The following is a 14,040-nucleotide window of genomic DNA, read 5'->3' as shown; positions in this document are numbered from 1 at the left end:
TAGTGTGACATAGTGACACGTTATTACACAAATAGAGTAAGAAAGATAATAAGGGACTGCTCTAGAGAAATAGGGATGAATACATAAACACATGTTTCCCTTTGTGACTTCAGTGTTTCCCACAGAATTAAATTCTATTTGTGGTGGTAGGTTTGCAGAATTAACTTGAATGCAACAGTTTTTAACAAATTAGTGCAGCGTGGTTATGATGCTAACCAGATTTAAGCACAATTTAGTACAACCTGGAAAATCATTGTGTGGTGGTCAATGTTGTCCCCTCCCCTCCCAGTCTGTGAAGAACAGACCGGTCATTGCTATTATGAGAGAGAGAGAGTATAAGTATAAGTATATATACTTTTTTGATCCCGTGAGGGAAATTTTGGTCTCTGCATTTAACCCAATCGGTGAATTAGTGAAACACAAACAGCACACAGTGAACACACAGTGAGGTGAAGCACACACTAATCCCGGCGCAGTGAGCTGCCTGCTTCAATGGCGGCGCTCGGGGAGCAGTGAGCAGTGAGAGAGAGAGAGAGAGAGAGAGAGACTTATAGGGGAGAAAGAGGCAATGCTGCTAACCTTGAGATCTGTCATAAAAGAGACTGATCCTTGACTATTTACTTTACTGGTGAGACACATTTGTCGGTATTTTACGCGATGATGTGAGTACATTACAAGATGCAAGGACATTGAATACGTCTTTGAGTTTGTGTTGGTATAGAAATTGTTGTGTGTTTGCTGGTAATTAGTGGTTCTACTCAAAGTCCCAGTTGACTTAATAATGTTGCACCCTGAAAGGCCATACTGAATGTCTCCCACTATAAACCATTATAACAAAGTCTTTCAGAGCATAGGCTACCTGTCAACACTGCTGTTTTCTGGAGTAATGTCCTACTCCAGAACTAGCTGTTGTGAAATTGTTGGGAATTTAATTGATTAACATAAACTGTTATTGAGTGTTGTTGATACACTGAACTTGTGCCCTCGGAACCAAATCTGACAGCTTTGGAGTTTTGGAAGTAGGCTGCAGGCAGGCAGCTGGTGGATACATAACTGGTATGCGTAAGGTAATGGTAAGGTAAAAGCAACGACCGAAATGCAAACGTGTATGAAACGATTAAATATGCAAACACAGATCCGTATAAACACTGACCCCCATCCCCCTAAAAAATCTCCCGTTTTTGGAAAGCTAAATGTTGACAGGTATGTTAGAGGCCCTTTAGAAGCCGATGGATACTTGTTTAGCTTCTTTAAATGTGTTGCTTTTTTGCATGTTGTTGACTGGTTATTCTTAATCCAACAGGATTCTTGCCACTGTGGGTGCAGACTTTGATTTGCGGACACTCAGAGCAGTACGTGTGCTTCGACCGCTCAAGCTTGTGTCTGGAATTCCAAGTAGGTTTCGTTAACTTAATATAAGACTCCATCTGAGGCTGATAATTCATGCAGTGTACTTATATCTCATGTTGTGATGTGTGATGTGTGCTGTATGGCAAACATTTTATGCCAGATTTCCATATAACCACACTATGGAAAGCAACTGTTGCTATTGGTATAATGCTGTACATGTGACACCCTTCTGCACTACTAGTTTAATGCCGTGTGTCTTCTTCTTTAGGTCTTCAGGTGGTTCTGAAATCTATCATGAAAGCCATGGTGCCTCTTCTACAGATCGGGCTTCTTCTGTTTTTCGCCATCCTCATGTTCGCCATCATCGGTCTGGACTTCTACATGGGGAAGTTCCACCGCACATGCTTCAGGATCGATACAGGTCTGCACTCTCACCTTAATGCATTAGGTCTTTGGATTGCATTATCTTGGGTGATGAGGGTCGGAGCCGGGATGTGCGCACACTGTTTCTCAGTAATCTCTCTCTCTCTCTTTCTCTCTCTCTCATGTGTGTTTGTGAGAGAGAGAGAGAGAGAGATTATATGTTAATGCATGAGTGCATGTCAGTATTCTTATGTATTGTTATTGTACTATAATAGATATGAGGACAGGGTCCAGTTAATTTTCTCATGCTGTTCCATCAACAAACAAGTGGCTTAGTTGCTGATAAATGCTAAACTAAACTGGACTTTGCATGGCAGAACCTCTCCTAATTTAGGAATACTTTCTTTTATATATCATTGGTACTGTATATAAAAGAAAGTACTCCCAAATTAGGAGAGTACACACATTAATTAAACACTCAGTTCTTTATCTGTGTATTTATTGATGTGTGTTGATTTGTGTGGGAAGGATTGATCAGAGAAACGAATGATAGACATCTCACCTAGATATGTCAGCTTGTCTCTTGTCATTTAGCCTACAAATAAACACTTCAAATAAACACTCAGGCACCATAACTCATAAAAGGCATCTATGGTTGATTTATGGTACTGTCCCGATCATGTCTTCTTTTAGGAGAGCAAGCAGCAGATTTCCCCTGTGGAACCGAACTTCCTGCTCGGACCTGTGGAAATGGCACCGTGTGTCAGGAATACTGGCTCGGTCCGAACTTTGGCATCACCAACTTTGACAACATCCTGTTCGCTATTCTCACTGTCTTCCAGTGCATCACCATGGAGGGTTGGGTGGATATCTTATATAATGTGAGTACTGGTATTTCATATTCAGTCTTGCTGGTTTACTTGGACAGTAGAGCATGCATGATTTCAAAGGAAAAATACTCAAAAAATCCTTCATAGGTTTTGAGCTACAGTGTAGCTAAGCTCAGACACGTCAGAAAATCCCTCTCATGTCTTGTTGTAGAAGTTCGATGGAACATAATAGAATATGCAGAGCAGCAGAGCTGCTAATCTGCTAGAACATGGGTCTTACTGTATTGATTCCAAATCAAATCATAAAAACAAAGCTCAGAAAACACTATCTTAAAAACACAGGAGCAACGCTCCTAGAGAGTGTGGTTGGATACCGCAAACAAATTATGTGATTACATAAAATATTCAGTGGGCTCACTGAGAGATAACGAGTGCTCTCATCAATAGTCCAAATGTTGCCCTGGTAGGCTTTAGAAAGGAATGGAGTTAATCAATATTACCAAGATGCTCATCCTGAGCAAGTTTCTCTCGTTGTACATAACATGAATTGGACATTTTTATTTTAAAACTTTTTAAAGTAAAGAAAAAAAAGTACTTCTTCTACATTGAGTGGATTTTTTAAAGGTTAGCTCTTAAGCTGCCACGTGATTTTGAAATGTTTGTTATATCCTGGTGCCTCAGAAGCACCATTTACTTTCATTTCCTGTGTGTTCTTCATGGGATCAATGTTATTAATAATGTATCAGTAACCTAATCACCGCAGCAGGATTTTTAGCTGTGAATTCACCAACCTAAATGGGTCCAGTCTACCAAAAGCATTGAGTCCCTGAAACTTTTGCATTTGAAGATGTCAATGCACACCAGCTAACAATGAAAATGTAAATTACCCCTCACACATATGCAATTTTAGACATATCCACTGTTTTTAGATATTTAAATACATTTTGAAACCATGGCTTTAAGGCCAATGTCAAAAAATCGACTCCTCATTGGAGTAGTCTCTCTTTCTGTTTGTGTTAAAACTCATCAGTAGCACACTGTAACATTAGTGGAGAGAGTAATGCTGACTCTTTAGCCAGAAGGAGATAGTACGCTCTTTTGCATCTCTTTTGCATCTGGTTGTCAGTCTCTTTTGTGCCTGGGCCAAACGTGATTGGGAGAGAGAGAGAGAGAGAGAGAGAGAGCCAGAGAGCCATATGCCAGCCTGCCTGCCTGAGAGAGAGAGAGAGAGAGAGAGAGAGAGAGAGAGAGAGAGAGAGAGAGAGAGAGAGAGAGAGAGAGAGAGATCCAGCCTCCCCTGCCTGCTCACGCCTACGCCACGCCACGCTAAGCTGCTTTTCACCTACAGGAGCACCGCCTGGCTGGCTGACTCGGAGCCATGTGGCAGCCCCAGAGCTCTGGCAGGCCGCTCTGCAGGGCCCACACGCCAGCGGGGCCCGTCTCCTCCAACTCGGCCTTCATGGAGAGCAGGAGAGCAAGTGGACAGGGCTTCTCTAACCACTGGAGGCATGGGCCTCTAGATGATATATGCCTGTAACTCAAGATGGAGTATCTAATAAAGAGGGTTTCTTGTTTTTTGTGGAAGTTGAGAAGTTCTGAATGCTAGAGTGGTTGTTGGCTTGTAGTGAAATGTAATAGTTTGATGCTAGAGTGGACCTGTGCTACCATATCAAAAGTTGTTCAAATAGCAAATCAAACTTTCCTGTGTTATGAAAAGTTTTCTGAAACTTTTTTTTCCAATGCATGATCGGCCAGCAGATTATGTTCCCAGTTGAATGGTGAAATGGCAGGGGCACTGACCACTGATTGATCACTGACATGATCAGAATCTGGTTCACATTATAGGCATGACTCATGTTACTCACATTAGTCATCATAACTAATACTGTAGAAATTATTCTATATCAAAGGACAGCATTAGGGGAGCATTGTGCCAGTAAGTTAGATCAGGTGATTTTGGTTGTTTGTCTGATATTGCTTACACAGGATATTTAGCAGCGTTTACGGGCCATCTCCTTGTCCCATTATTCATTCTGTTTTTGGGAACCAGTCCATTTATTGGCTATTTACAGAATTTCAAATAATCTCTCCTTTTTTTTGTTCGCACGAGTCCATTTCCCAGGTTATGCTCCTCATATGTTTGCCAGGGCCAGGAATAGCAAGATGAATCACATTGTCATATTAAGCCGTTAATGCGGAATTCAGCCCGGCGTATATGGGGGGGGGGGCTATCTATGGCCAGGTCTGCAATTTATCACAAGCTATCTCTGGTCCGCTCTCCTGTCAGCCAGGTAATGTGACTCGTGGAGCAGAGGTCTAATGGAATCCTCAGCGAAGCGTGCGTCTGATTGAAATGTACGATCGACAGCATGGGGCGGGGGTTCCTGATCCTGACACATCCTGTTTTCCGTCATTGCGGCCTCTGTGTTCTTCTTTAGGCTTCACTCATCCATCAGCTGTTGATGATAAACCCTGACGCCTCAGAAATTGGGCTAACCTAGATGTGCAGATGCGATCGGAGTTAAGGGTTTTAAGATGCTAGCGCGCATCTGTGTGTGCGTGTGTGTGTGTGTGTGTGTGTGTGTGTGTGTGTGTGTCGTGTGTGTGTGTGCGTGTGTGTGTGCGCGTGCGCGTGCGGTGTGTGTGTGTGTGTGTGTGTGTGTGTGTGTGTGTGGTCTGTGGTGCTGTGGTGCTCTTGATTGTAAACACAGCTCTGCCAGCCCTAGTCTCACCTGCTCAATTTGACAACAAATCTAGCAATAGCAAAATAGTCTTTGCTTTTCTATACTATTTTTGCTTACCTGAGAGAATGGATGAAGAACCTGTCTATGCTGAGATGTATTCTTTAGTACTCTTTTCTACCTCTCTGAATGATAGTTGAAGTAACTGTAGACGAAACAAAGCCAAACAAAATCAGTATAGTATGTGTGCATATAGCAAGGGCACTTGTGTGTATTCTCTTTGAGTGGCTGATTTGACACCTTCTTTACTCAGTGGAAACACTGTGCTAATGGACAATCTCATAGTGGAAGCTCATGTGTGTTATTCACAGCAGCGGTATCCCCCAGTCCTGTAGAGTTACTCCGTTTAAATGTCAGCCTTGGAACTGGGGTTCTCACACCCACATAGCGACTGACACAGAAACACACAGAGAACGTTTGCTCCTTTATTTATGTTTCACCTTCCTCTGTCCCACTCCAGGTGGACCTGCACTGCGCTGCACTTTTTGCTGCGTGCTGTAGCTAAGCTTCTGGAGTTGTCCCAGAAATCTAAATATAATTTCCCTGATGTTTGGTGTATTTTTTTAATCGCTTGGCACCTCAGGCTGGTGGCGCTTTGGCACCAGGGGCTCAGGGTGGGTGGCAGCACAAAGGCCCTACCAGGGACCTCAGGGAGCAACATGTCGGCAAAACCAATAAGATACGAGTCAGCTGACCAACTGTAGAATAGCCAGTGCTGTCATGTACCTTCTTCCCCGGGCTCTTTTCTAGTTGTGCATGTAAAATACATTTCAAACTCACTCATGTTTTTATGATCTTCATCATTGGAGAGGTGAGGCACACATGAGTGTGCCCAGCTGTCTGCCTTTTTTTGTGTACAGAATAGGTGTGAACACAGAGTAATGGATTACTGGCAGTCAGTAGCGTTATTATGCAATGCACCGTTTTGATGGTTTCCACGGGTTAATTGAATTCAACCTCAGATTAACCTAATTAGCATTCACCCATCAAGACAATGCTGGCAACTCTGATATGAATCAATCATGGTAGAGTATAATTGTCTGTTTTTTTCATGAGGGGGATTAAACTGCACATACTGTGTGTGTGTGCGTGTGCGTGCGCGTGTGAATGCGCGTATTTGTGTGTATTATGGTGTGTATTTGCGCATGTACTATGTGTTTGAACTTTGTTCCTCCCACCTCTGTGTTCTGCACCCTTGTTTGCCCTGTTAAATTGATGGCTTGCCCTGCTGGGCTGCGCTGGAGTAAGGGATCAGAAAGAGGGGGAGGAGGAGACCTCGGGCCCTGGGGAGAACCTCTAATGCTTTTCTGATGCCCTCTCTCCCCACCCATCCCTTAGCCCTGCGAGCCTGGCACTGTCATCAGTTACTGCTGCATGCTGACAGATGTCGAGCCCCTCCAGAGAGCGTCTGGGGAAAGTTGGGGAGGCGTTCCGCAGGAATGCTGGCTCTTGTAAGTGGACTGGATGGGTCTGAAAGCTTCCATTTGCCACTGATGTAGTGTATGAGTGATCCCGGGCGTGCTCCTCAGTAGTGAAATATAGACGTATTAGTCAGCTGGCCAGGGATATGTCAGCATGGCAGGGCTGAGAAGAATGGCACTTTGTGTGCATGCACCTTTGTTTCAGTGTTGTTGATGGTCCACTGACTGCCAGCCTTTGTACTTTAAAGGAGTATTCTCTTGTGTTGCTTTGTTGCTTTGTTAGGGGCATATACTGACACTAACTTGCACTGAATTAGAAAGTCAAATAAGAGTTCCCAAGAGTGCCAATGTTGTAACTTAAGTCACTTAAGTGATTCATCTGAAGAGTTACAATCTAGACTGACCCCTTTGCTCAAGGCCTGTTGCCCTGGAAACGGTTGCCAGTTTGTAACGGCTCATTGAAAACTGTTGAGTCACCGGTCTGAATGTGCCAGGGCTTGTGCTGAGCTTGGTGACCCAGCTCGCTGGCATCCTGCATTGTTAGTCTGATTGCTGTATTGATCAATCTCTCGTTAAATGTTTAAAAATAGCCCCACGGGGAAGACGGATGGATTTCTGCCGGAGTCCCCGTGAGGCCCGAGGGCTGTCTGGAAATGTTATATCACCACCGATGGCAGCCCAGCCTGTGGCAAGTGCACTGCGCAGCGGCTGTGGTGTCTCGGGCGCTGTCCATGGTGCTAGGAGGAAATGGCTGTTTAGCTGTTGATATTCAGAGGATCAATGTAGCTTTGCATATGTGTCAAATATTGCTGATTATTACCTTTGCCTGTTCAGCCTGGACTGCTATGTATGGAGAGTAAATCTTATGCTTTGACATGTTTCCATTGTGTGATTATCTTAGACAGATCTCTGCATGTTTGCTACTTGTTCTTTTGATGCAGTAGTCTGGAGCACTTCAGTACCGCCATACACTGAGCGCTTTGAAAAAGCTAGCAGATGACGATGCGTTTTTTTCGCTGGTTGAATCTCCTGTGTCTTTCTGACTCCCTCTGCTGAAATGGCATACAGTATTCTGCTATAATGGCAGTATTCTCGCCCCTCAGAGAATGCCATTAGATAATGCCCGGTGGTTATTTATTTATTTTCTGTTTTTCCCCCTATCTTTTGTCTCCCTCTCCTCCCTGAGACAGTGGAGAAAAGGGGCTGTAAGTGTTCACGGGCAGGCTGGCCAGCAAGCTCCCTGGGGTCTGTGATGAAGAGGGATGATTGCAGGCGCTGCCGGACAGCAGGGGCAGGGGGTAGGGGTGGGAGAGGGCGAGCAGGGCAGGGGGTAGGGGGTAGGGGTGGGAGAGAGCGAGCAGGGCAGGCCATGGGGATGTAATGGAGGATTGGGGGAGGGGGTGTTGGAGGGGGATGGATGTTGCCTGCTGCGTGCCAGGCCTCAGCTTTCAAGGAGGTAATCCAGTTAGGCAGGACACGAGAGTGCCGCTTCGATTTGGCTCCTTGGAAAATGGAGGCTGGGTAGGTGTTTGTGAATGTTTTAGGGTGTGTGTGTGTGTGTGGTGGGGGGGTGGACATGGGGTGTTGCAGGTGGAGAGGATTGTCCATTGCTTTGTTAGCTGAATCATTTTTGCTTTGGTGTATCTATAAACAACAAGTAGAGTCAAAGCAGCAGGAGACCCAAAGAAGGGAAAAACAAAAGTGTCATCCATAGGAGTTTTTATTTACTGATGGTCAAGATGAAGATGAATTAAGATGAAATTGAAACAGCTGTGTGCAACAGACAGAATTCTCAAAACCTCCTATGGCATTACACTGGTTCAAGACTCTGGTGAGATATTGTATCAGAGTGTCTTGGTGAGCATATCTAGCGGCTATTCTGGGGGTCATGTAATATGGAAGTGGTTCTCTCTGTCAGCAGTTGGCTTCACCAAGCGTTGGCCCATGTATAATTCATCATCCATCTATAAGTGAATCCACCCTATAAATAATAATGAGTACATGCAAAAACAAGCAATCTTAAAGATTTAAAGATGCAATGGAGTAATATTGAAATCAGCATTTCTATCACTGAACAGCAAATGATCTTACTTGAACATAATTCTTTGCTGAACATGCCTAAGCGAGTAAGATTGATTCTACGAAGTGAGTAGCCATGTGAGTGCAAGAGACATCTCTTATAAGTGTTTAAACTCTTTCCAAATAGCAGTTCACAGAGTATAGAGTTTCGTGGACTTTATTTCCAAATGGGCTCATTGATTTTTCTTTTTTAGGTGCTCAGAGACAGGGGCATTTTGTGCTCAGCTTTAGCTAAAGACGCAATCCCCAGCAGGTCTCCTACTTCTCCTTCGGAGAGGACTGAATAAGAAAAACAAAAAAACAATAGCAACAACGCGCCTGTACTTTTTGCTGTTGTACACAACCATCATTTCATGTGTAAGAGATGGTGTGGACCATCAGCACCCGTGCATCCTGCTGCTACACTTTTCTTCCTAAATGATACTTGACATTTGTGATGTCAAGTATGCTACTCTACTCTCTGCGGAGGAAAATGAATTACAGTTGACTGTGCCAAGGGGGTGTTTTTGCTATTTTTAAATGTTCAGATTTCTTCTTCTGGTCAGGAATTCCATGGTGACTCTTGCCGTCTAGACTGCAGAAACTGTGGCAGAAAACAGATATATTTAGACTGGTGTAGTCCCTGAGCTTGATGTTTGTGTGTGTGAAGTTTTCCTGGCAGTTATTTTTCAAGATTAACTTCAATGGATAGACTCAAACTGTCATCTTCTGCGTCTGTGGGAGAACCTCACCTTTTAATTCTCTGTGACAATAAGCTCTGTCGGGGAATCTCTCTGTAAATGGGAAATATTCACAGAACATATTTTGTGAGTGAAGTCTTAGTGGTTGACACATCGCAATTGATTTTTGTGGAAGGGGAAATGGCAGGAGAATTAACAGTCTACCACACACAGCTCTCCCAGTTCTCGTTGCCACTAAGGGAAAAGAACACAATTTTGAAATAACTACATGGACACACATGCATAGACAGATCTGTAGAGACATGGAGTGGAGGATGAGGCAGTTCATTGTTTGCATTGGCTGTTCTAGAACCATCTGTGGCTGGTTGAAAGGGGTGCTGGAGGTGTGCAAAGTGCCCATTTGTATGTGATTGTGTCTGCTGAATCCGCAATCCCCAGGTCCCCCTTGCAATTACACGCGATGTACAGAGGCACGCCAAGGCGGTCACAGAAAAAATCTGCTGGCCCCTCCTAAAGTTTTGCACGCCTTATAAATTCCTGTGGTCGTTGCGCATTACGCCGACATTTACTGCCGTGATTCCCCTAATAGAGTCAAATGCTCACAGAGTGCAGGCTTTAAAGGCAATATGAAATGGGGAATCTGGAAATGGTGTTCACTGTACCAGTTTCTGGAGCAGTGAACTGTTTGCTGTTGGAGGGTTTTTTTTTGTTGGCAGGGCTCCCACCTAAGAGGCCGCCATCCGTCAGTGTTGGAGGGGAGCTCGGGCGGAGACACCCACCTGAAGATGTAGTTGTTAGAAGGGATCACATTAAACATCTCCATCGTAGAATACAGTGAAAAAACAAATGCTCAGTCTGTTCATTGATTGTGAGCAACTCAAGATGTGATTTGTGATGTGAAAAACGCCCTCTTCCAAACTTGCAAGCCTCCAAACATTTATAAGTGTCATAATACTCGGAAACAATTGCCTTGATGTGCAACATTTGAATTTTAATTGTGATTTTTTTCTTAAAGTATGAAGTATTATGCATAGTACCACACAAACAGTGCATAATGACATAGATGTGCCCCCCCCCCCTCTCTCTTTCTCTCTCTGTTTGTCTGCAGGCCAATGATGCCTCAGGGAACACCTGGAACTGGCTCTACTTCATCCCCCTCATCATCATCGGCTCCTTCTTCATGCTCAACCTGGTTCTGGGCGTACTGTCGGGGTAAGTGCTGTCCCAGACGACATGACCTCCTAATCCGCTCCCTGGCGTGATCTCTGGTGGCCCGTGGAGGCTCATTGAGGACACACATTGGTGCCCTTATTTCTCCACCGCACTGTCGCCAACTTTGGGTCTCCTTTTGGGCCAACGAAGACGTCCGCTTTGTGACCTTGCATGGAACACGCAGAACTTTTGTGAAAGGATCCATCATTTGTTTTTTTGTTAGCAACTCCTGAATTTATTTTTGAAGAGCGCAAAGGCTTGTTGCTTGATAAGATTTAGAGGAGAAAAATTGTTGAGAGGAACATATGCAGAAATAATGTATTCAATTCTTATAGAATGAATACATTCCCAGACCCATATTGTTTAGGAAGGCCCATATTGATTTGCTATTATCCCAAACAATGCTGAGTGGTCTTTAGAGTTTAGTTAAGCTCCTGCTGCTTAACCTTCAACAGCAGTGTGTTTTAATGGACAACGGTCCAAAAATAGCGTTCATTGTACAGGTTGCCCTTGCATCCATTGTGGTACTGTAAGGCAGCAGTGTGGTGCTGGGCAGCAGGCCATGTGTTCTGGACACTTAATTGGATTGTGGAGCATTATTTTGCCATTGTGCTGTATAGTATGTTGGAATTAGATTTTCTCTGTCAATGGTTATTTGGCCGAGAGGCGTAGACACACTGGCCTCCCTCTTCAGGGAAAGGCACACACACACACTCTCTCTGTCTGGCTCTCTCCCTGTCTCTTCTGCACTCTTCTCTCTCTCTCTTTCTCTCTTTCTGAAATACTTTTGGATAAAGCAGCCTTGAATCTGCATATACACATATACAGATTAATGCACACTCACACACACACATACACACACACTCAGGGCCTAATGGAAGGCGGCTTGATGAGTGCTGTGCGGTGTAGTGTGGCAGCGACTGGGCGCTTTATTTATTACTTCTGGGAAGGCAAATCTAATTCTCGCTGCTATTCTACCAAATGGCTTCCTTTCTCTCTTCCTTTCTCTCTCTCTCTCTCTCTCTCTCTTCTCTCTCTCTCTCTCTCTCTCTCTCTCTCTCTCTCTGGTGTCAGTGTAGCATGAGGCCCCTGTTGCTCCTTCCCCTGTCCACTACAGCCTGTATTTTACGTGAACTGGACTGCTTTTTGACCAGCACGCTCGGTCTGGGTTAGGGGTTTGAGTTTGAGACCTATTTGAGACAGATCATCTTCTGTGTGTGTGAGATTCGTGTCATCTGTTTTGTTTATCTTTTGGGCACATGTCGTGGTTGCCCACCAGCTCACTGACATACTGTATGTGTCCAAAATGCCCTGATGTTATTGCACTGATTTGAGGTTTCAGTCTCATTGAGCTATTGGTTATCAATTTGCCCACCTGTGGCGCTAGCCTAGCCTTTAAAGTACTGTGGTCAAAAATATCCAGTCAACACTCAGGTGTGAGGAACCACTGCAGGTTTATTCACGATACCGGGAGCAGGTCACTAGCAACAGCATGTTCCAGTAACACAACTCAAAGTTCTCTAGGGCGAAGCCCCATCTTATACATGTTAATTACATTGGTCATACAAATCACATGAGTACAATGGTCGTTTCCAAAAATCCTCATACATACAGAAATACAACAATACATACTGTATACACTTCTTGGACATAGCATGGGATCCATGCGCCATACGCAAGTCATGGGGCTACTCCAAGTAAGTAGATAATTGGTCAATACAATACATATACATCCTTCAGCATTCTCTTGCCATAGTCTAGTTCCTGTCGGGATATTGTTAATATTACTGCCTAAGGCAGAATACCCTTAACTCGTGACAAAAGGGGTCGCATGACCTTTATTAGAAAATCATGACATGGAGAGAACAAATGACAGACAAAGCAAAGTTGATGCACAGTATTGAATGTATAGAAAGCATACAAAGAATATAAGAAAATTAAATGTTAATCACTTCTATGTAATAAATGTAGATTACTATTCACTTCTAATACATGTAAAATTATTAATAATCACTTCTAATACATAAAAATGTTAGTAATCCAAAATTTCTCCTTCAGTACTTTATTCTCAACCGCAGACTGTTTTAAATGGCTGCCCACTCTCCTTCCATCCCATCATCCCCAAAGCTATATTGCATCATCCCAGTCTCATCAAAGCGCTCAGACCCCCTCTATTGACTTTCTTCTTAATTAATGCTGCCATGGAAAAACCTTTTAGCTTTTTAGTGCACAGTTTTTGCTTAGTTTGCAAAAATGCAAACCTGCTCTGAAGTGTTCCTTATGAGTCATTTCACCAGATATGTGCTCTACTAAGCTTACTGAGCATACGCTGTCTTCTGTGATGCCCCAGAAATGTCTTCTCTTGCCACCCATCTGTGCTTGATTCTAGCGTGCCCCCACCCCTCTGTGTCTAGAATGGGCTCTTATCAGTGTGAGTTGTACGGAAGTGTGAGTCTCAGGCTTCTCTTCTCCGTTTGCCCTTTGTGGAGAAGTTTAGCAGCCTCCTCGTGGTTGCTCGGTGTGAAATGGGCTCATTTCGCTACGGTTTTATGCTCAAGGTGAAAGCCTGGTCCTCTGAGGCGTCGCTGGGCTGCTGCCGTATTTGCATGAAGTGAGATGTGACCAGATAGCTGTGGATGTGTCTGTTATGCTGCTGGATGCGTGCGTGCGTGCGTGCGTGCGTGCGTGCGTGCGTGCGTGCGTGCGTGCGTGTGTAAGTAAGACTGAGTATGGCAGACACAGAGTGACCATGTTGTGGGCTGGACTGCACATCTATGGGTGTGTATGTGAGCACACGTTATCTCTGTGGACCGGAGCAGCGTGTGTACATGCCCTGTGTAATACGCCAGAAACTCTCATTACAGACGGAGTGGCTCACTCACTCTGACACTCTGAATATTAATACTGCGCCCTGCATTTTGCATTACACACACACACACAAAACACACACACACACTTTCCCAATCAGTTTAAAAGTGGAGAGCAAGTGGCTACAGACATCAATGCTTTTATGATTCAGCCATTCATATTGCCTATTACCGGTACACATTTAAAGAGGCCAGTCTATTAAGTGCCTCTTAGAGTCAGATTTTATGTGATACAGGGAAAGGGAACCTTTTGCATGGTGATACAGGGAAAGGGAACCTTTGCATGGTGATACAGGGAAAGGGAACCTTTTGCATGGTGATACAGGTCTGTAGATTTCACAGTTGACCAGGTACAGTTTGTTTCTTTTGTTTTTCTCCGTCTTCAGTCTATGCTGTAAACTGGTGGTTTGTTTTTATGCCAGTGTGTGTGTGTAATAGCTTTCCAAAAATGGGAGATTTTTTTTTTTTTTGGGGTGTAAGTGTTTATACCGGATCTG

General features: G+C 44.1%; 1 protein-coding gene across 1 annotated transcript in view; it reads left to right on the top strand.

Annotated features, from left to right (window-relative positions):
• cacna1ba (calcium channel, voltage-dependent, N type, alpha 1B subunit, a) overlaps positions 1-14,040 on the top strand; it is a 99,352-nt gene that overhangs the window by 26,270 nt on the left and 59,042 nt on the right. Inside the window, exons 4-7 of the mRNA XM_048242785.1 lie at positions 1,304-1,395; positions 1,619-1,771; positions 2,407-2,594; positions 10,573-10,676. Of these exons, the coding sequence (XP_048098742.1) occupies positions 1,304-1,395; positions 1,619-1,771; positions 2,407-2,594; positions 10,573-10,676 (537 nt within the window). The remainder of the gene's footprint in view (positions 1-1,303; positions 1,396-1,618; positions 1,772-2,406; positions 2,595-10,572; positions 10,677-14,040) is intronic.

Source organism: Alosa alosa, chromosome 5 (genome assembly GCF_017589495.1).
Source record: "Alosa alosa isolate M-15738 ecotype Scorff River chromosome 5, AALO_Geno_1.1, whole genome shotgun sequence".
NCBI classification, from domain to species: domain Eukaryota; kingdom Metazoa; phylum Chordata; class Actinopteri; order Clupeiformes; family Clupeidae; genus Alosa; species Alosa alosa.
Note: the sequence above shows the minus strand (reverse complement) of the source record. Positions and strands in the feature narration are given on the sequence as shown.